Genomic DNA, 22,975 nt, shown 5'->3' with positions numbered 1-22,975 from the left:
AAAAAAAAAAAAATTAACTGAGCGTGGTGGCCCGGGGCTGAGATCTCAGCTACTTCAGAGGCTGAAGTGGGAGGATCTCTTGAGCCCGGGAAGTCAAGGCTGCAGTGAGCCATGATCATGCCACTGCACTCCAGCCTGGGCAACAGAGCAAGACTCTGCAAAAAGAAAGAAAGAGAGAGAGAGAAAAGAAAATATGTATTTGACTTTTGTACTGCCAGCCACTGTTCTAGGCACTTTACACAATCAACTCATTTAATTTTCAAAATAATCCAAAGAGCTAGGTATTGTTGTTTTTCTTGTTTTTACGTGTAAAGAACTGAGGCACAGAGGGATTAGAAAACTGACCCCAAATTGCTCTGCCAGTAAGTATAAATTTGAACCCAAGCAGCCTGACTCTGAGAACCTACAGTTTTAACTGTTACACTATCTGGCCTTGTTAGATGAAGTTAAATAAGTTATTCCAGCTTTCCAGATGAGGACATTGAAGACTCAAGAAGATGAATTACTTGCCCAAAATCCCACTGCAGGATTTGACCTCAGGATGTAGGGGTCTAAATTTCATGCTCTTCCCACAAAACTGCACTGAGATTTGCTGCGCCAGGCATTTGGGAGTAGTGCAGGGGGAATGGGAGGAGGGTAAGATGACACCTAAAAATGTCCTTTGAAGGAAAAGGCTGGAGTGAAGATGACAGATGGGCATGGAGAGCCTACATTGGCCTCCTCTTTGTTTCTTGACGAAAGTGAAGAAATAGCCCAGTGTATGAAGAGAACTGTTAATAACTCTGACTATGGCTACCCAGGGGACCCTATCCTGTAGCTCCACAAATCCCCTTCACTCCAGGGGCACTGCACCCAGGCTGACAGGTCTTCCTTCTCTAGGTACTGCACTGACATCTGCTTCTAAAGGCACCCGTTTGATGCCACATTTCTTCTCCCTGAATTGAGTCATTTGAAATTATGAGGATTTACTGCATCCAGAGGGACTGAGAGGCTACACATCCATCTGGCCCACCCTGGGACTCCAGCATCCTGCCACAGACTACTAGCCCATGGCTGCATAAACACGGCCTTTTATTTTCCAGGGTTTCTGGAAGCAGAAGCATGCCACACTCCAAGAGAGGTCAGGACCTTTTCTTGTTTCCCGTCTCAGCAACTTACACAGAATCTGGGACTGCTGGTCCTTTGTGACCTAACATGCTAGATGGCTGCTTCTTCCAGGGGCTCTCAGGCCCTGAGAAGTCTTGTCCAGTTAATCCTTGTATAGGCCCCCTGGGATCCTGTTAAAAATGTAGTTTCCCTTTGCAGGCTTGGGGGGGGGGGGGCAAGCTTCTGCACTTCTAAGAAGCTCCCACGTGTGTCAATGCTGCTGGTCCCTGGATCTGTCTTTGAGTAGGAAAAACCTAAAGAGGTGATTCTCAAACTTGGTTGTTCATTGGAATTTCCTGAGGGTTTATGGAAAATACTGATGGGGTGGCCTGAACATTGCGATTGTCTAAATTTTCTTTCTTTTTTTTTTTTTCTTCTACAGTGCAGACACAGCTGTGAACTCTTGCAGTAAAAGATGGTGTTTCTTTTAGAGATGGTGGATCTCAAGATAGCAGAAGATTATCTGGCGATATGGAGTTCCATTGTCCAGTGATCTTAGCCTCCACCTGCTCACCTGCTCACCTGCTCCCAGGGACCATTTGCTCCTCTCTGTCTTTATGCCTGAGTAACAATAACAACAGCAAACACATCAGCCTTCGCCTGGTGCCAGACACCTTTCTAAGCACTTCATGTGTCTGGATTCATCACCTTCTCACAAGAGAGAATGAGGTAGGTGCTATTTTTTTTTTTTTTTTTTTTTGTCACCCAGGCTGGAGTGCAGTGGTGGGATCTTGGCTCACTGCAGGCTCCGCATTGCAGCCTCCACATCCCAGGTTCAAGCGATTCTCCTGCTTCAGCCTTTTGAGTAGCTGAGTAGCTGGGACTACGGGTGCCTGCCACCACGCCCGTCTAACTTTTGTATTTTTGGCAGAGACAGGGTTTCACCATGTTGGCCAGGCTGGTCTTGAACTCCTGACCTCAAGTGATCCGCCTGCTTCAGCCTCCCAAAGTGCTGGATTACAGGCATGAGCCATCGTGCCCAGCCAATTCTTATTCTTATTTTACAAGTGAGACAAGTGAGGCACAGAGCTGGTAAGAAGGTCTCCTACGTCACACAGCCTGCTGGCACTGACGCTGGGACTTCAGCCCACGTGGGGCTAGTTCTAGAGCCTGTGCCCCTGATTCCTTCTAGGCTGTGTGGCCTCAGACACTCATCTTTCCCTCAGAGCTTTTCTCCAAACACTGGGATGGGACACGAGGCAGGAATCCAGGCAAGCACTGAGCTTGCCGAGTTCTCAAGAGCCAAGCTCTGCCTTGGCAGGATGTCTGTTACATCCGTGGATATAACCGTGGGCATTCCGTGAGGAACATGCTGGAGACAAAACAGATGGCCAGAGCAATTTCTCCAATACTCAAAACGACTGCCAGAACTGTGGATTTGCCATTTTGTGGCTTCAAGTCCCTGATTTAAGATGAAGAGACGGGAATGTTGCAAGAGGCCATTTTAGGCAGCACTGGAGTCTGCCTGGGCGTCACACCCCTGTGGCACATTCCAAGGAAAGCCAGCTTCCTTCTAGACCTGCCCAATGCCTGCCAAGGCCTGCAGTGTCTCCCAGTGCGGTAATGGAGACATTGAACAGCAGAGGACTGGCTAGAGATACAGGGGCTGTTGACTTTTCTAGAACTCCAGAGCTACGGTGGAACTCAGTGTTCATGCCTCTTTGGCCTGCTTATCCTCTGCATCCAAGAAGAGGGGCATGGATGGAGAATGCCTGCCCAGGAGGAACAAAGCTTTAGCCCCTCCAGTCAGTGCCTCTTCTCCCTTCTCCCCTCTCCCATCTCGCCTCCCTGCTTGGCCAGGTTTTAACTTTGCAAGAGAGGGTGGGGCCACTTGTTCTTCTACAGGCCACCCACCTGTCTTTGCTCCGTCAGGATGACCAAGGCTCTACACACACACACACACACACACAAACACACACACACACACACACGCACATACACACACACAAGCATGCATGGCACACACACAAGCACACATGCATACACACATACAAGCATGCACGGCACACACACAAGCATGCAGGCACACACACACATACAAGTATGTATGGCACACACACACACAAGCATGCCTATGCACATGCCTAGTCTAGGTCCATCTCTATGCTCCTCCGACATCATGTATTAAACTCATACGGGGCATCATTTCATAATTTTTTTTATTTTTAAAAATCCACCCAGGCTGGAGGGCAGTGGCACAATCATAGCTCGCTGTTGCCTCGAATTCCTGAGCTCAGGGGATTCTCTGGTCTCAGCATCCCGAGTGAGCTGGGACGACTGGCACGCAACACCATGCGCAGCTAATTTTTAAATTTTTTGTAGAGGCATGGTCTCGCCATCTGACCCGGGCTGGTCTCAAACTCCTGGGCTCAAGCCACTCTCCCACCTCAGACTCCCAAAGTTCAAGGATTACCAGCATGAGCCACTGCATCTGGCCAGGACCTCATTTTGTAACAGTCAGTTTACTGGCCTGATTCCCTTATTAGAGCACAAACTTCCCCAGACTTATTGAGGTTAATTTAACAAACATTATATATATTCATGGTATTCAACATGATGTTTAGATAGAGAGATAAATATATAGTGAAGATGATGACCACAATCAAGCTAAGTAACATATTTATCACCTCACATCGTTATCATTTTTCGTGTGATCAAAATATTTAAGATCTGCTTTCCTAGCAGATTTCTAGTCTACAATACGTTATTATTAACCATAGTCACCATGCTGTGCATTAGATCTCCAGAATTTATTCATTCTGTCTAATGAATCTCTGTGCCCTTTGACCAACATCTTCCCATTTCCCCCGCCTCTGGTAACCACTCTGCTTTCTGCTTCTATGAGCTCAACCTTTTGAGATTCTGACATATAAGTGAGATCATCCGGATTTGTCTTTCTATGTCTGACTTATTTCACTTAGCATACTGTCCCTGTATTAGTCCATTCTTGCACTACTCTAAAGAACTACCTGAGACTGGGTAATTTACAAAGAAAAGAGGTTTCATTGGCTCCACAGGCTGTACAGGCAGCATGGCTTAGGAGGCTTCAGGAAACTAACAATCGTGGCAGAAAGTGAAGGGGAGGCAGGCACATCTTACACCGCCAGAGCAGGAGGAAGAGAGAGAAGCGGGAGGTGCTACACACTTTTAAATAACCAGTTCCCGTGAGAACTCACTCACTATCACGAGAACAGCAAGGGGGAAGTCTGCTGCCATGATCCTATCACCTCCCAGCAGGCCCCTCCTTCAACACTGGGGACTATAATTCCACATGAGATTTGGGGGCGGAGGTGAGGGAAATCCAAACCATATCAGTCCCCCAGGTTCACCCACCCAGGTTGTCAGAAAGAGCAGATGATTTCCCTCTTTTCTGAGGCTAAAGAACATTCCATTTATATATATTTATATATATATGTCTATCTATATATATATCTACATATCTCACTCACATTTTCTTTATCCATTCATCGGCTGAAGAACATTTAGGTTGATTCTGTATCTTTCTTTTCTTTTTGAGACAGGGTCTCCCCAGGCTGGGGAGCAGTGGCATGATCATGGCTCACTGCGGCCTCGACCTCCCTCAGTCTCTTAAGTACCTGGGGCTATAGGCACACATCACCGTGCCTGGCTAATTTTCCTGTATGTTTTGTAGAGACAGGGTTTTGCCATGTTACCCAGGCTGGTCTCAGACTCCTTGGCCTCAAGCAATCCGCCTGCCTCAGCCTTCCAAAGTGCTGGGATTACAGACATGAGTCACCGTGCCTGGCCTGATTCTGTATCTTACCATTGTGAACAATGCTGCAACTCTTCTACAGTGAGAGTGCTGATGTGTGTTTCAGATGCTGCTTTCACTTCCTTTGGGCATATACCCAGAAGTGGGATTGCTGGATCATATGGTAGTTCTGTTTTTAATTTCTTGGAGAGCCTCCATACTGGTTTCCACAATGGCTGTACCAAGTTACATTCCCACCAACAGCACACAGGAGTTCCCTCTCCTCCACATCCCTGCCAACACTTATCCTTTATCTTTTGATAGCAGAAGGACTTCTATCCCGAAAACCCTAGCACCTAGCAGAGCATGACACACACAGTAAGCGCTAAGGATTGAATTGTGTCCCCCACAAAATTCGTATGTTGAAGTTCTCACCACAGTACCTTCAAATGTGACCTTATTTGGAAATAGGGTCATTGAGATGTAATTAGTTAAGATGAGGTCATGCTGGAGTCAGTGGGCCCTAATCCAATATGGCTGGTGTCCTTACAACAAGGAAAAACATGGACACAAAGCCAGGCACCCACACAGGGGGAGCACTGTGTGAAGATGAAGGCAGGATTTGGAACAAAGAAGCCAAAGATCACCCTCAAGCCATGAAGCTAACAGACAGGCCTGCAACAGGCCCTTCTTCACAGCCCTCAGGTGGAACCAGTCCTGCTGGTGCCTTGATCTCTGACTTCCAGCCTCCGAAACCGTGAGACAATACATTGTCTAAGCCACCCAGTCCGCGGTACGTTGTCACAGCATCCCCAGCAAACCACTAGAGTGGATATGCAATCACTGAGGGAGAGAGGGTGGGGTGTGAGGGATTCCAGATCCATTTCATGCAGTGCGTATTTACTGCGTGCCGCATACCATGGAAGAAGGAGAAAAGGAGGTAGGAGTGGAAGGAATGGAGAAACAGGGCTGAGTATGGCTAAGCAGCGAGGGAGGGTGAAGTCTGGGCTTAAGCAGACCCGAATCCCTTCCTAGCCCCGTGACTTGTTTTCTCCAGTTCCTTCATGCAACCAATCCTCTGCTCCTATTCGCTCCAACTGCCTCACACCTGTCGCACACGAGTCACATACTGTCTTATGAAATCAAAGTTGAGATATAATGACTGACATGTTTCAAAGTATTAGCCCTTCCATGATAATCACATATACACTTTCAGGAAGGAACTTCTGGGAGAAACATCAGGCATCAGCATGAAGCAGAGACTTGGGACAAAGGCACCATACTCTTCACTGGGTCCCAGGAAACCACCCGCCCTGATATTTGGCTGCCTCTGTACCTCCAGGGGAGTGAAGCCCTGGTCACCTCCTCATGCTGAGCTCACCTGAGGCACAGGAGCAAGTAGCTTCATTCACCGCCCAAACATCTACTGGGTACCTTTTCTGGGGCTGGCCCACAGTAGCTACTGGATGCCTCAAGATGAATAAGAAAAACATAGCTCCTTCCCTCAAGGGGCGCAAAGCCTAGTGGAATCCTTTTAAGTGAGTGAGATTAGCGTCATGACATGGGCAGGAGGTGGGGATAATGGGGCATTTTGCAGACCAGCACTGTCCAAGACAACAGTCATGAGCCACATGCAGCTACTGAGCACCCCATGTACCGCCTGTCCCAATTGAGATGTGCTCTAGGTGTCAAATACACATCAGATTTCAAAGACTTAGTACGAAAACACAAAATATCTTAATACATTTTTATTGATTAAGTATGGAAATAATCATACTTTTGGGTATACTGAATTAAAAATATTATTTAAGTTAATTTCACCTGTTTTCTTTTTCCTTTTCAAAATGTGGCTACCAAAAATTTTCAAATGACATATGTGACTTATATTATATTGCTAGTGGGCAGCACCATTCTAGAAGGGCATTTAACCTGAGCTTGGAGGGGGAATAAAAAAATCAGAGCTACCTAGAGGAGGTTTCTTCCGTGCAAATTAAAAAAAAAAAAATCATCATTGACTGGGCACCTTGCCATGTGCCTGGGATTCTATATATTTTCTAATTTAATCCTTAATAACTGAACCACAGGCATTTTATTCCCGTTTTACAAGCAAGGTCTCCAGTGCTCCAAAAGGGTCAGCCATGTACCTCAGATCTCAGAGTAACCAGTGTGAAGATGGGGTAGAAACTCCCCAGAGCCCTGCATGCTCCATCAGACCCACAGACTCCACTGGGAAAGGAGGACGTGTGCTGCCATCACCCCCTCACCCCCGATGCCTCTCCTATGGGCAGTTTCAGAACAAGGCTGGGCTTTGTCTCAGTTCTATCCATTCCAACAAGGTTAAAATCCAGTTGCCTGAGAAGCTACTTGAGTTGTGTCATTTACAGAAAAATCGGATCATGGGGAGGCCTCTTATAATTGAGGGTAATTCAGGAAATAACTTTCTGAAAATGACAGATTGCATGGCTGTGTTACCATTTGGAAATTGCCGAGGTCATTTTGTTACTTGAATGCCCTTCTCCGGTTTAAATATGTCAGATTATATTCACACAGACTGACACAGAAAAACCCCATTAGTGAATCAAGCTTACTATCCAGATTTGAATATATTGGATCAAATTAGGCTTGTTCCTGAAACTTCTGTTTCCGTAGCAGAACAACTGCCTATAAAGAAAGCTTAAGTTAAATGCGGACAATCGATAAGATCGATGCTTTCACATGAACACAACGCAGAGATGAGGTCTTATTTAACAACTATTACTGAGTACCAAACTAGGCACTCGGAGTGTAACACACATGCCCACAGGAGACTTTTAAAATACGAAAGCTGCATCTGCATGCTTTATAGAATATAGGTTGAGTGAATATGCATGTAACACATAACACATACACTCAGGCACGCATACACGCAGAGGCACTCATGGCTTTATAAATCAGTGCACCAAACCTGCTGATCAACACAGACTGCTAGAAACAAATAAATCAAAATTGTTAGAAAGTACTCACAATGAACATAGCTAGTAGCTTCCAGGCAAGAGGAAATCATCCATCTTATTATTATTCAACAAAACTCCAAATGTGCCTATACAAAATGTCTTGAGCCTACATTACAGAGCATAGCAAGGGCCCACACCCCCTAAGAAAATTTGCAGGTCTAATTCCATCCAGATCATGAATGGCTGCTGATTAACACCAACTCTGACCTTGGCACTGTCCTAGGTGCTTTTTATACAGAATTCTGAATCTCACAAACCTTCAAGACTGGTATCAAACTCTTATTTACAGATAGGGAAACCAAGGCTTGAACAGGGTGTGTAAGTGACTGTCCCAGATCATACAGCTGGGCTGGGACTCCCCAGTTCCTTCGGGCATATACTCCTCTTTTCTGATCCAAACTGTGTTTGACTCTCGTGCCCCATGGCTTGACTGGAAATCCTTCCTGCTTGGCTAGAAATCCAACCAGGGCAACTTTCCTGGTTCAAGAATAATGAATCCACTAGCCACGGTGAAAGAAGCAGTTCACTGTCCCTGGTTTTTTGCAATGGGCCTCACTGGTCTATTGTAATTTGCAATTAGTAATGAAGCATTCTCCTAAGTGCTATGTGTAAGATCAAGTTAATGTAATATTTCATCTTTGCCAGCCAGCTGCTAGGCTGGCAGTAAGTATTATCTTTGCATAAAGAGTCAGTCTACAACCAAATCAATTAATCCCTCTTTGGCTGGTAGACAGCTGCTGAGTCAAAGAAGATAATTAGATGAACTCGTCATTTACCAGGTGGTTGGTAATGAAGGGATTAATTGACCAGAGTTGCGGACTGTACAACGTCTGCTCTTTCATGCCTTCCCCAGCATATGTGACCACTCAGCAACGTTCTTCCTGTATAGCATTCAAAAGGCAGAGGGCCCTTCTCCTTCCATGTTCATTTCTATAGATTGTAACTGATCCTTCATAAATGTCCATCTGACGCCTGGCCTGGAGCAAGTCTGGGTTCTCCTTCTTACTGGCTCAAGAGGGAAGTGGCTCAAGTGTCCCTTTCACAAGGCTCCTCCCAATACTTTGGCTGAGGACTTGGCATCTTGGATTGGCCCACATGCTGCTGGCTGGGTCTCCAGCACCGTAGGCATCAGACCCACAAACCTGCAAATGGAGTAGATGAGGGACAGTGATCTCTGTGTCCTAGTGGAAAACACAGGCACAGAGTCTTTACATAGAAAGATAGTAGAAACTATGCAGCATGAACAGCCTCAGCATATATGCTTTGAGTTGCGTTTCACATAACGGGTTATGTCCTGCGTTGTAACTATCTGGGGTTGGTGTCATGCGGGGGGTAAAAAGAGTTTACTAAGACAGCTGTAGGTGAAGAAAGGCAGATTTATTAGAAAAAGTATGAAAACATGTTGCAAGGGTGCAATGAGCTGGTCAGCAAGAGAGGAACAGACCACAAGTGGACGAAGGCTTGCTGGGGAGTTTACAGGATGGTGCTTGTGCTGCGTGCTGAAGAGGGCTTTGTGCAGTACTGATAAAGCCAAGGTTGTAGTGACCTAACTTGCATTTTTCTATCCACCAAGGGTCTGGTGACAGGTGGGTGCAGGAAGATGGTGAGTTATTTAAACAGGAGGACTCTGTGTCCTGGACTGTGAAGAAAGGCGGACGTACAGCTTATCTGCTTTCTCTTTTTGCCTTCCCTTGGTCCTACCATCCTGCTTCTTCCTCCCTAATTAGGACTTTGCGAGTTGTAGGTTATGCTAGAATCAAAGACCTTTAGGACCAGCGGGTAGTGGATGCTTAAAGACCCTCCAACCCAGGGCTTCTGAACCCTGGCTGCCCATTAGACTCACTTAGGGAGCTCTGAAAAATATCAGCTCCCCAGCCCTAACCCAGACCAATAAAATCAGAATCGCCAGGGGTGAGGCCTAGGCACTGGTCATTTTCTAAGAGCTCCCAGGGTGGTTCTAATATGAGGACGACAGGTTTGTGAATCACTGATCCAGTCTAACCCCTTCATTTTATAGATGACAACGCTGAGGTCTGGAAGGAGTCATTACTTGCCCTGGAGAAGCCCCACAGTTAGCAAGTGGCCAAGTCAGAAGGAGAAGCTAGGTCATAAGACGCACGCCATGTTCTGTGGGCCCCTCATGACCACCAACCCTGCCCATAGGTGAAGACCAGGTAGACTGGAAACGACCAGAATGGCAGACATGACCCAAGCCACATGCTGCCAACCTGCTCTCCTGCCCCTCTCCTATCAGCCCTCACTGAAGTGGCATCACCTTCACTCCAGCCACAAACCCCTCCTAGTTCTCTGAATGCACCATGGACTGTCTCTCTGCGGCCTCGCTGACGTTTTCCACTCTGTGATGCTGTTCCCTCTTCTTTAACATGGGGAAGTCTGCTGTATCTTCAGAGACTGGACTCAAATCCTGTCTAAAGGCCCCCACTGTGCACCGCACCTCAGAGGCTAACCACTCACTCCTGATGCTCTTATAACTTTGTACAAAGCGTCTATCTCCTACCACTTACCGGGTTCTATGGCCCAGGTGCCTCTCTTCCCCATGCCCTTTTCCCCTGTTTATTCTATAGATGTCCATTGAAGCAACAAATTTTGGCAAGCATTGCTGAAAAAGCTATTTAGGTTGGGGCTAAGAGAGTCTCCCCAACTGCCCCAACAATCTTTGGACTATTACAAGCTTTCATCAATCTAAAACATTCAATGAAATCAATCAGCCCAGCTTTCAAACGTCACCAAGATGTTCGATCCCATGGCAGAATTCTCGAGGGTGACTCCTGCTCTGCCAGCTCCAGCCAGGAGGCAAAGGCCTCTCCTTCACTGGGCTATATATCAGGTTCAGTAAGCAAAAAAGAAATGGGCAATTTTTTTTTTTTTTTTGAGGCGGAGTCTCACTCTATCACCCAGGCTGGAGTGTAGGGGCATGATCTCTGCTCACTGCCTCCAAGGGTCTCCTTCCTCAGCCTCCCGAGTAGCTGGGATTACAGGTGTGAGCCACCACACCCAGGTAATTTTTATATTTTTAGTAGAGACAGGGTTTTAGCATGTTGCCCAGACTGGTTTAGGACTCCTGATCTCAGGTGATCCGCCCACCTCAGCTTCCCAAAGTGCTGGGATTACAGGGGTGAACCACCACACCCAGCCTGCAATTGTTTATATCTACTGTCCATTCCATGGCATTCCAGAAGTCCTGGCCCCTGCTGTTGTGAATTTTGCAACTGGTCCTGAGCATATCCCAGGTCTCAGCTTGAGTCACTGGGAAAGAGAATCCCAAGAAATCATTTTTCCACCCAGGAAAAATAAAGCACTAGCCTCTGCTCATCCTACAACCTAGCCACGCTACACAAGCCTGACTCTCCCATTCCAGAGCTGTGTGATTGGTACATCATTCAACCCTCTGAGCCTCAGTTAACCTATCTAAAACATGGCATTACTGGAGACCGTCCTCTCTGGGTTGTTTTAAAGATTCCATGAGACGTGTGTGAAAAATATGTAGAATGGTCACTGGCATGTAACATACATTTAGTGAATAGTCATTTGTCTTCCTCTTTTTCTCTCATCCTTCTTTCCTTCTGACTTCCTCCTCCCTCCCTCTCTTCTTCTCCCCATCCTGCTTCCTGGAGTCTATCTGATGGAGAAATAAGTTTAGCACCCCAAAGATGTGACCAAGAAGGAGTCAAATTTGTATGTAACGGAGATTTCAGTGGGGGCCTCCAAGATCTTGTCATTCCCTGTTTTCCTGGAGCCTTTTCTCTCCCCCTCAAGGAGTTCCCCAGAATTCCTCTAAACCCCTTGAACACTGTTTGGTCCTCAGAGACTCCTCGGACAATTGGATCTGCTGTACCCAATGCAAACCTTCTAGACCTAGCGCTTATAAATTCACGGTCAGCCCTGCGCTGTGTCCCTCCCCTTGGAACACGGTAATCACAGAGCAAGTGTAAATGCTAAAGAAAGAACCAAGCAGGGCAGGGCTGAACCACATGAGTGATGCTGTGAAGATTTCAGGGAACCCACGAGAGGACCGGGAGGTGGGCGAGGCAGAAGGACAAGCTGTCTCGCCCTCGCTGGCATTTAGGGGAAATGAGGCCCAATTAATGGCTGACAACGCAGCTCTGCCCCTGTGCCTCTGAGCTGAGCCAGAGCGGCCCGCAGATGTGCTCGGCCCACAAATATGCAGCTGACATCTCCTGAACTTTCGGTGACTTGATTCCAGCTGATCTGATGGGCAATTACATTTATTTTGGGGCCAAGGCGACAGCAGAGAACCAGGAAAATTATAAGACATCAGAGTCCAGTTTTTCTAAGAACAGCAACTCCAAACTTTTTTTAACCAGTTGTTGTTTTATTGGTTAGGAGTTTGCAGGGCACTAAAATAAGAAAACCTTGGACGCTAAAATAAAAAAACTCTGCACACTGAAATCAGATTATAGCCAGTTTCCCAAGATTATAGCCAATTTTCCCAGATGATAGCCAAAATTTCCCAGTTTTTCCCAATTTTCCTAACCCTTTGTCCAGTGAAAAATCTGGGTTTGATATTTTTTTCTTTTTTTTTTTTTTCTGGAGAGGGGATGGAGTAACTCCCACTGAGAGAACTTTGCTAGTAACAGCAAGTACAAAATAGAGGTAAAAAAAAAAAATTGGATTTGTAGTTTGTTTTCGGGTTGAATATCACTGTTTCTTACTAGCTATGTGGCCTTGGATAAGTTGTATGAGGTTATTGGCCTCAGTTCCCCCATCCATAAAATGGGGATATAAACCTAGCTTGGGGCTTATTATTATAAAGATTAGATAAGAGGTTTACAAGCATCTAGATAGTATCTGGCCTACCATACTGGTACAGAGTAACTAAGATGATATCTTCTTGCCATAATGTTGGTTTCTTGTCACCTAAAATAAACAGTTCCTGTTTTCACCATTACGTATCAAGCGCAAATAAGCAGTCAGTGTAAAAAACGGAAATGCCAGCTCGGGGAGCAGTTTGGTTTCTAGCAACTAGAGGGTTTGTCAACTGCCTCGGTGATACAACCTCATTCCGGGCTCAGCAGCTTCAACAGCTTGGCTGGTCGGGAAATACAACAAACGGCACCAGAGCCCAGTCAGGTGCAAAGTTAGTAAATGGCTTGTGGACATGAAACCAACTAAACTCAAGAGAAGCTCTTACTCCCATCTCTCCCTGACTCCCCAGCCCATGGCAGCCCAGATGATCACCAAGACAGTTTCTCTGAAAAGTGCCACTTACTGAACTTGCGTGGGATGGAACATAATTGCAGCTTGTAAAGGAAACCAGCCTAAGAAAAAACATCCCGAGGAAACGAGGTGATTTTCCTGCAGGGACATTTCCCTTGCTGGCTAATGGGGTCAGACAGCTTGCCCAAGACATGCCTGAGGGAGGACGGTGACTCACCTACCTACGCCCTCCTCCCAAATGCCTCTGGAGCTGCTCTCCAGCCCTAGCTAACCTCCAAGTCCCAGGCTACTGCCCCACAGGCCCATCATCTAGACAGTGCTCAGAACACTACTGGAAGGAAGAAGGGGGGCTCTACCCAGGACAGGCATCTCTTCTCTGACTGGTTTACAATTGGACCAAGTAGGGTCTGCCTCGCCAATCAACTCATTCCCCTCAGCCCTGGGCTCAGAGTTACCAGCCACAAAAGATTAATCATACACCCTCTCCACTCTTTTGTGCCCTGCGCCTAGGGCTAAGCTGCTAAGCTATATTTTCCTAGGCACAGGTAACAGCACATGAAGAAATGAATGAGGAATAAACCCACAAAGGAGTAAACTCCACGGGAAGCTCCAATCAAGACACATCACCAAATGCAACACTCCAAGGCAGGTATTGTTCACCCCACATTATAAATCAAGGAAAGAAATCTCAGAGAGGTTAAATAAACACCTGACAGTCACATAGCTAAGAAATGATGAAAGCAGGCTTTGAACTCAGGTCTGACTCCTAAGTCGAGGCTTCTGATATGGAAGCCTCCCTCCTGGCCACAACAACGCCGAATCATACCGACAGAGCCCCTGACACATCAGAATTACTTCACTCTCCCAACATTCTAGGGAGACTTTTAGGGAGGAAAACTGATCCCTAAAGAGAACTCATCATATATTCAGGGTTGCACAACTAGTTAGAGATGAAGCCGGGACTCGAACCTGGGCTTTCATTTTTTGAATCACAAGTATTCGAGGGCCCTGTATTAGGGAGCCAACAGTGACCAGGACAGATGCAGTCCATGGACCTCCCATCCACAGGGGCGGTGACTTCAGAAATAGCTTTTCCCATGACACCATATGTTGCTCATAAAATATGCAGCAATGTTTCAGCAGTTTTGTTTTGAAGGAGAAAATGATCTGAGAACAGAGGATATCAACAAAACGATGGGACTGGTTTGTATCTGAGGCGCCTGTGTTGTTTTCAACATGGGTTACCAGAAGTCCTATCCTTTGTTGAAGCTGCATTCTGCCTCTTCCTTAGGGTGTATGGACAGGCTGGGAGACCTGCCTATAATAAGCAGATTGTTTGGGCACCAAAGGGAACCCAACTATCCAATTTCCCACCGAGTCACCACAGATCTCAGTACAGGAAGCCTCAGGCAATACTGACTTGGCAATTAATGGGCTCATCTGGCCAAGTCACACCTCAAGACAGGGCATGAGTTAACCTAATTAGGCCACCCATGATGCATAAACCCAGGAGTCCATTTTTCCAGAAGGGAGTGTGGGTGAGAGATTGGGAAGGGGGCAGGGGGCATCAGATAGTTCTCACAGGCATCCCTTTACAAGAGTTGTAAAATTCCGACACTTTTGAGGCCCATGTATTATCTTCCTCTACCAGGTACCTTGGTCCACGCAAAGATTAAATGTAGTCAGAGACTGCGAACAAAGCAGTACATTTTCCCCTCTTTCTCAACAGCTATGGAAGGTCCATTGATGCTGCTGCTAGCTGTTCACTCACTGGTCTGGGCATCAAGTGCTAATTATGTTCCTACAAAAGGATCAGCCCCAGAGTCTCCACATCAGGACCCACACACGCCATGGAGGCTGTCGCCATGGCAACCAGGCCTCCTAACTTTGCACTAGCTTTCCACAGAAGACACTTTTCCTTGGTTGGAGCTTTTTTTTTTTTTTTTTCTCAAAGAGGAGCTCTTTTTATAATTGATGGCACAGAGGCCACGTTTGCTGCCTCATTAAACTAACAAGTCAGATTTACTGAGGCAGTCACTTAGCAAAAAGTTCCTGCTTACAAGGGAGTTTGCCAAACTGGCGCAGTGAGGTGGGGCATCACTGGGCTTTAATATGTGAGGTAGCTCACATCTGTAATCCCAACACTTTGGGAGGCCGAGATGGGCAGATCACAAGGTCAAGAGTTCGAGACCAGTCTGGCCAATATGGTAAAACGCCATCTCTACTAAAAATACAAAATTTAGCTGAGTGTGATGGTGGGCGTCTGTAGTCTCAGCTGCTCAGCAGACTGAGGCAAGAGAATCTCTTGAACCAGGGAGGTGGAGGTTGCAGTGAGTCGAGATCACGCCCCTGCACTCCAGCTTGGGTGATAGAGCGAGACTCTGTCACAAAAATAAAAAATATGTGAGCTGTGGGAGCTGGGTATCAAGTGTACCCACGTGCAAGCCTTCCTTTGGGGATACCAGGGAAGACTGCAGAGCCTCGCTGGTCCTTGAATTTCTGAGTCCCATTGCTGGGACTTCAGACTATGTTAATCTCAAGAGTTCAAACCCTGGACAGGTCTGAATGCTTAGCACTCCGCCTAGGCATTTCTCTAATTCTAAACATCCCTTGTTAGAATTTTTCAGAGATGCTATGTAGAAAAAGGGTGACAAAGAAAGCAGCCACTGAAGGTAAAATGCCAGGCAGTGAAAGGAAGTTTGAAATCCCCCACAGACCACAGTTTTAGAGTTTTTAGTATCCACCCCCACCAAAAAAAAAAAAAGTTCACATGCTGACAGTGCTGGAGGCTTACCTGGATCGGGTTGTAGAGTTCCTGCAGGGGGCTTCGGGACCCCTTCCGGCAGCAGATGTCCACGCCAAAGGGATTCCTCCGCATGACTGAGGAAAGAAAGCGAAGGTTCATCAGAAATGAGCAACAAAGATTTGTTGTCTGACAAAGAAAAAGGCACAGAGGAGGGAAGAAGAAACAGGCAGGAAAGAAAGAGAAAACCAGTTTCCAGCAAAGGAAGATTTCCGGGCTGTCCCTTCTCCGATGGCACAGCTGCCGTCTGTCTTCCCAACATTCAGGCATCTCCACACCCAGAAGGATGTAAATCATGCTACAAAGTCTTCCCAGCAAGTGTTTTAAGAAAACAGGACAGGCATCTAAAAACTCACTGAAATGAAACCACTTATGAAAGATAGGGGAATGGCTGCTTCAAGACAGCAAATTCTACCAAGCACCAGGCTTGGTGACACATTTTAAAATTCTGCAGATGTCTCCAGCAACCCTCAATGCCGTCTTATTCCTAGTCCCTGGAAGCCAAGCTTCTGAGGATGAGCGCAGGTCCTTCCCCAGGAGGACCCTCCCACTGGATAGGTCAGAGGCCCAGCCTCCCCAAAGCCTCTCCTCAATTAAATTATTTTTAGTGAAAATATCAGCATGAAGCAGAAAGGATAAGAGTTTATGGTTCCAGACAGAGATGGTACTTACAATTAACAAAAGACGGGGAATTAAGTGAACTCCTCAAAACCCACCAACATTGAGGTTACCAAGAACTCTTTAAATGGCAATGAATTCTTTCTTTTTTATTTTTCTTGTTCACAGAACACCATCACTCTGTGCAGCCCCTGACACATCGTGTAATGCATAGCCATGGGCTTGATCATCATTTGTTGGAGGCAGAAGGAAGGAGAAAGGGAGGGAGGAAATGGGTGAATAGGGAGGGAAGGAAGGAAGGAAGGAAGGAAGGAAGGAAGGAAGGAGGGAAGGAAGGAAAAAAGGACAGTAGGAGGGAAGGAAGGAGAGCAGTGAAGAGGAAGAGAAGGAAGGAAAGAGGAAAGGAGAAGGAAAGGGAGGGGAGGAAGTGAAGGAAGGAAGGGAAGAAGAGAGGAAAAGAGGGAGGGAAGGAAGAAGGAAAGGAAAAAGGAGGCAGAGAAGGAAGAAGGAGGGAAGGAAGGAGAGAGGAAAAAAGAGAGATGGGGGAAGAAGAAATGAACAAGGGCTTTCTTCTCAAATACGAGGCAGTTTTCTTATGGTTCAAGGTGCAACAGAAGCATGCAGGGAACAAGGAAAACAGATCCTTTCATCAGCCTAAAGAATTCACCTGCTCCATAGAGGCAGCGAATGGACAGTGGGACATTCCCTGGAGCAGACAGCATGGGTTTGAATCCTGGCTCTACCACTACCAGCTGTGTGACCTTAGGGAGACTACCTAACCTCTCTGTGCCTCTGCTTTTTGTCTGTGAAATGGGAATGAGAGGGGCATCTAACTTCCTGGGTTGGATGTGAGGATTAAATAAGTTACTACTATGTGCAGAATGCTTAAAGGTAGGCCTGGCCAAAAGCCAGTTTAAAAGTGTTGATGACAAATTTCAGAAGCAATTTTAGATCCCCCTGGGAGGACGGGGGGACTTCTCTATTTGTGGCTATCAAGGGGCCTGATGAAGAGTGAGCAGACCTCAAGCAGGGTGCAGCTTAAATGACTAGGGGAGCTGGCTGCAGGGGGTAAACCCATGACCTCCACTCAGAAGTCAATCTGAGGTCAGGAAAGGGAGGAGAGTCATTCACGGGCAGCTGATGACATCTGGAAGGTCTCTGGAGGATCAACTACTGCTCAGGTGAGTCTCCATTGACTTGTCACTTTGAGCCACATGGAAACTCTGAAAGTCAATCAACACCCGGAAACAAGAGGCCATGTTTTCTTTTTCCTTTGCCTTGACTTCCTAGGGCAGGGGTCAGAACATTTTTCTGTAAGAGGCCAAACAGTATTTGCACTCTGCCCCCGCAGTCTCGGTCATAACTCCTCCGCAGGGTCACTGTGGTGTGAAACCCGCCCCAAACTATATAGAAATGAATGGGAGCGGCTGGGCACCAACAAAACTTCACTTGTAAACAGGGAAATCTGAGAAAATGTCATCTAATTTTCATGTGTCAGAAAACATTATTCTTTTGAGTATTTTCCACCAATGAACAAAAACGGGCAGTGGGCCAGATGTGGCCGTCAGGCTGGAGTTTGCCAACCCCCACCCTAAAGAACTGCCCCCTACCCTGGAGAACTGCCCCAGCTCTTCTCGGGGTCAGTAGCACAAGCTCCTAGCACAGCTACATGCCCGCAGTCTTCCCGGGGGAGGAGGCAATCGCAGGCAAATGTCAATACATTAGAGCCATTCGAATTTGATCAGGCTGTACGGAGAAACACTGGTTCTTTGTTCCTCCAGGTGTCCCAAGAAGAGAGAAAAAATTCTGTGTTGTGTTTCTCTTTAATTTATGACTTCATTTTTCATTTCCACCAAAAAGGAGGTAAACTGTTAAATGCACGCAAGTTACACTCCGTGCACAATGACATAGCAACACTTCGAAGAAGTAAAAACAGCCATAAAACTTGTAAAATTATGCCCATGCCAGGCAAGATTAAATTCTCCCTATGGCGGCAGACAGGCTCATCGAGACCCATGGCTCCGGGACCGCCAAGGTGAAAATCCTACCATGGAATCCATTAAAAGCCTGCTTTTATGGGGGGCAGTATTATTTAATTGGTTTATTTTTCTAATACAAGGCCTTTAAAATGCTTTGACCGTGTGGGGCCCGAACCTTGGGTTCTTTGCCCACAGCCATCAGCCCTGCCCGTGACTTCACTGGATGCCATGGGAACCGGCCTTGGCTCCCCAGACCACAAAAGCCAAAGGGGCCTTGTGTGCCTTTTACGGGAATGATAACAACCCCACGGTTTCTGGAGCACTCACTGTGCACCAGGCAGCCGGTGCAGTGTGATGCTTCCCACCGTGAAGGAAGTACCTGCATTTTATAGATAACCCCTCCAAGCCTCCCTTTACTGCAGGCACTTGGCCAAGGTCAAAGTCCTGTCAGTGGAAAGGAGCTAAGCTGAGCCACGAGACTGACCGGAGCTGCCCGACCTGTGAGCCGAGGGTCACCTCCCAACTTAGCTACGCCAGTTAGCCACGAGGATACAGGCCACTGAGTCACGGCCCACCCGGCCCACCAGGGTGGGAGGCTTGGGCCAGCACTTTATCTCTCCCCAAGGGGACAGAAGGAGCCAGATGACTCAGGAGGGGCCCAGTGACCTGCGGAAGGATGAGGAGAGTCAAGAAAAGCCGAGAAAAGATAGTCTCCCAAGTCCTCCAAGTCATGTTCCAAAACTGCAGTTTTTCAATGTGCACTCTGCTCACTTTCCCCAGGACAGTGCCTGTTAAAAAGGCAGATTTCTGGTCACATTCTTGGGCTTCATCCCAGAGTTGCTGAATAGGAAGGAGGAAGATGGAAGTTAAGGCCCCGCAATCTGCATTTTAATAAGACTTCCCCACCATGAGGAAGAGAGGTACAAATTATACCCTTTATGCCTTCTGATTCTTGAGCATCCAATTATAGAATAAATAATTTCTGCACAACCTGGCCCCATCTACCTCAGAAGACACCGTAACATCTACCATGAGAGTTGTGGAACGTCTCATATTGCTGCTGTCGTGTGAAGGTTTGGACCCTCCCTAGAAGCAGAGCCCCACGGTATCCACAGGGGCTTTTGGTTTCCAGGGGCCACAAATGACTTCTGGGCTAGTCATCTGCAAGCGGTAGCAATGAGGACCTACTCTGCTGCCTGGGATGCAAAGGAAGGACCAGCAATTATGCACGTGAGTATATTCACCCACACGTAACTTACAAGTGGCATTACGGAAGCTTGAGTAGCCAAGGCGCAGACAGTGGCAGCTAATGTTGAGAGGGCACCAATGCTTTGCCAAGCAGCTCGCACGTTTAACCTCCACAACAGTCCCATGGCGTGGGAACTACTCCCATTCTTTTCACTGATGAGAATACTGAGGCATGGAGGGGTTAGGTAACTTGCCCAGGTCTCATGACTAGAAAAAGGTGGAGACAGGATTCTGGCTCAGGCAGCCCAGGTTCTCAGCTGCCACACTGGGTCACCTCTCCACTGCCAGGTAAGTCAAACATCTCCAGAGTCTCCTCCTGGCCTGACACCTGGTTGGCTGGCCACTTCTAGGACAAGTCCAACATGCAGGCCAGTCTAGGACAAGTCCAAAGCACCGTAGGATCCATCAAATAGCTGTGATGACAAACTATTAATTAACATTTATTACACTCATTCATTCGACAAGTTTTCATCAAGCACCTATAATGTGTGGGGCAACCTGCCAGGCACTGAGCTTGGGGGATATGGCCTCTCTCTATCCTATTCACGTTGCTGCTGTGGTGCTTGGCACATAGTAGATTCTCGAAAGGTTTATGGATGATAGAGGAGTTAACACTTCCTTTAAGAGCATCAGAGAGGTTTGGTGCTTGCTATATATGGGAAAACTGCCAGTAGCATTAGGCTACAGTTATTTCTTTTTCCTTTGAAAAATGAAAGGTCTGATGATCAAAAGCCCCACAAAAAAATTCCCCGAGGCCCTGAGGACATTTAGCGGCAGCCTTCTGCGGTCCACCCCGCCCACTAGGAGTTTTATTTAGCCACAATACTTGTTTCCTCCTCTCTAAACTCACATCAATGGGATTAAAGATTTTTTTTAAAGAATCTAATTAGCTCAATTTACAGTCTGATTTCTTAGACCCAGGAACAGTTCTATATCTTCCACGATACATAAATGAAGCTAAAATTAAACTTTAGCCGCTCATGTTTGTTTCATTATAATGAAGAGCACGTTGTTTTCAAGTGGACGCTCCATTCCCACTCTGCTGAGAGCAGCCCATGGAGAGCTGGCTCAGGACAAGGGAATCAAGCCCACCTCATTCTTGGAGTGACTCCCAGTGACCCTCTCAGAGCTGCTGGAAGGGAGGGGAGCTGCTGGATTGTTAATTCAGGTCCGAAGACATAGAAATGAAATACTGCGGGACCCTGAGTAGGAACTTGCCTCTCATGCATGTCCTGAAACCAAACACATTTAGAATTCCAAGGGATTAGAGTCTAGGCCAGTCCCCTCAATTTACAGAAGAAACTCAGAGATCTTACACGTTTGCCTGAAGTGCCCAGTGTAGCTAGCGGCAGAGCCATGGCCAGAAGTCCTGTCTTACAAAATAAAGTACCACGTAGTGAGAATGTACCATGTATCTGATGCCTGACACAACGCTCAGCCTTTTTCTCACATTGTTTCACTGAATCCTCATAGAAACCTTACAAGTCAGATATATAATGATGTCACATAGTCCCAGTTTGCACTTGAGAAAGCTGAAGCCCAAAGAGGTTAAGTAAATTGTCTAAGATCACACAGTCAGCAAGCAGCAAGGGCTAACAGCAAATTTACAACCCAGAACTGCTGTTCTCCACAGTGCTATCTCGAAAGGCAGTCAAGGATACTTACACTTACAACTCCTACCATTTTTGGGCTGTCACTTCCCTCAACGTTTCAAAATGAAGCACTGCTGTACTAAATCACCCAAGTCCAGAGGGGTCTCTGCTCCTTGCACTGGCGAAACAACTCTAATACTCGGCTGACTTCGGACACTTTCAAAATCTCCTGACTTGCTCACAGGCTGGGTATGATTCATCTGCTCCACACTCTGAGACTGTAGAGCAGCGATGCCGTCACAGAAATGTTTTTTTTCCCCAAATGCACAAATCCATGCTGGAATTTGTGCCTACCAGTGTGGTTCATCCATTAACACAGGACAGTATGTGATTCAACCTCATCAAGTTAGAGGGTGAGCAATACCCAGCTTCCTCAGAGGGAGCCGCTCCTGCAAGGACAGGCGATCCTGTTTCATACCTGGGAGACCCAAGTCAGCCCTCAAGGGACACTAAGTCTCCCAGCTCTCCCTCATCCTCTTCTGAGGTCACTGTGATGAGACTAGAGTGACCAAGCAGTCTAGTTTGCCCTGTCTGAGGAGACTCCCGGGATTCAGGACTTTCAATGCTAAAACCAAGTAAGTTCCAAGCAAACCAAGATGGTCTTACAGGCCAAACCAAGTAAATCCCAGCAACACCCTTTGGAAGAAGAAGGTTCAACCAGAATTGGATTCAAGTCCTGGTTTCACCCATTAACTAGCCTTGGGGCCTTGAGTCAGCTTCCTGATCTCTGAAACTCAACTATACAATTCAGTGAACAATGCCTGTATCGTAGGGTGCTGGTGGGAATGAAATGAGAATGTCAACTAGCCTGGTCCATGGCACTGAAAAACTCAGAAGTCACAGAGCTGGATCCCACCCCTAGCTCTGCCACCAAACTAAGATCCTTACTTTGAACTAGGTCTCCCTGGGACTCCATTTTCTCCTTGGTCAGGTGAAGTGGGTCAACCAGGTGATCGCTAAGTCCTTTCCAACACGAAAGTCCTAACTTCCAAGCACAGGGTGCTGGGGGCATCTCCCTGTAGAACCATGGGTTAAACAAGCCCACCCTAGAATTGCTCAGGTTTGGGGAGTCCGGGTGGAAGGAGCAGTGGGTGGGGAGAAGTGAAACAGTAATGGTGTGGGAGGAAAGAATCTGGGGCCAGGAGAGGCAGGGAATGGAAAAGCAATACCTGGTTGTGAGAACAATCTCCACCCAGTTCACAATCCAGCAGAGTTTAAAAGCCCCTGGTGGTGAGATTTTTATCATTTTGTACTAAATACAAAAATAGGGACATCCCCTCCAAAAAAAAAACTTTATATTGAAGCAGAGCTGGCAGTCTGTAGCTCCGTGGGGCCTGGGCCACAGGGGTAGCTTTTAGGACAAACTCCTTGTCTCAGTAATCCAGCTGCAACCTGACGTTCTCCCAGGGGGAATCAGAGTTAGGGGATCTCAGAGTGGGAAGAATCTGGCCTCTCACAGAGGCACTTTGAGGATCTCTTTAGGAATGGCTTACATTATTTTGAGTACAGTACTGCCAACACTCTCCTATTTATTTATTCATTTATTTATTCATTCATTCATTCATTCATTTATCTGAGACAGGGTCTCACTCTGTCACCCAGGCTGGAGTCCAGTGGCCCAATCT

The 22,975-nt window shown here is 46.9% G+C and overlaps 1 protein-coding gene across 2 annotated transcripts in view; it reads right to left on the bottom strand.

The window, feature by feature from the left end:
• The window catches only part of CHST11 (carbohydrate sulfotransferase 11), a 314,882-nt gene that overhangs the window by 147,078 nt on the left and 144,829 nt on the right, over positions 1-22,975 (bottom strand). For both annotated transcript variants that reach the window (XM_017540511.2, XM_017540504.2), the window contains exon 2: positions 15,845-15,930. In XM_017540511.2, the coding sequence (XP_017396000.1) occupies positions 15,845-15,930 (86 nt within the window). The remainder of the gene's footprint in view (positions 1-15,844; positions 15,931-22,975) is intronic.

This window comes from Cebus imitator, unplaced genomic scaffold (genome assembly GCF_001604975.1).
Source record: "Cebus imitator isolate Cc_AM_T3 unplaced genomic scaffold, Cebus_imitator-1.0 Scaffold8, whole genome shotgun sequence".
Classification (NCBI taxonomy): Eukaryota; Metazoa; Chordata; class Mammalia; order Primates; family Cebidae; genus Cebus; species Cebus imitator.
Note: the sequence above shows the minus strand (reverse complement) of the source record. Positions and strands in the feature narration are given on the sequence as shown.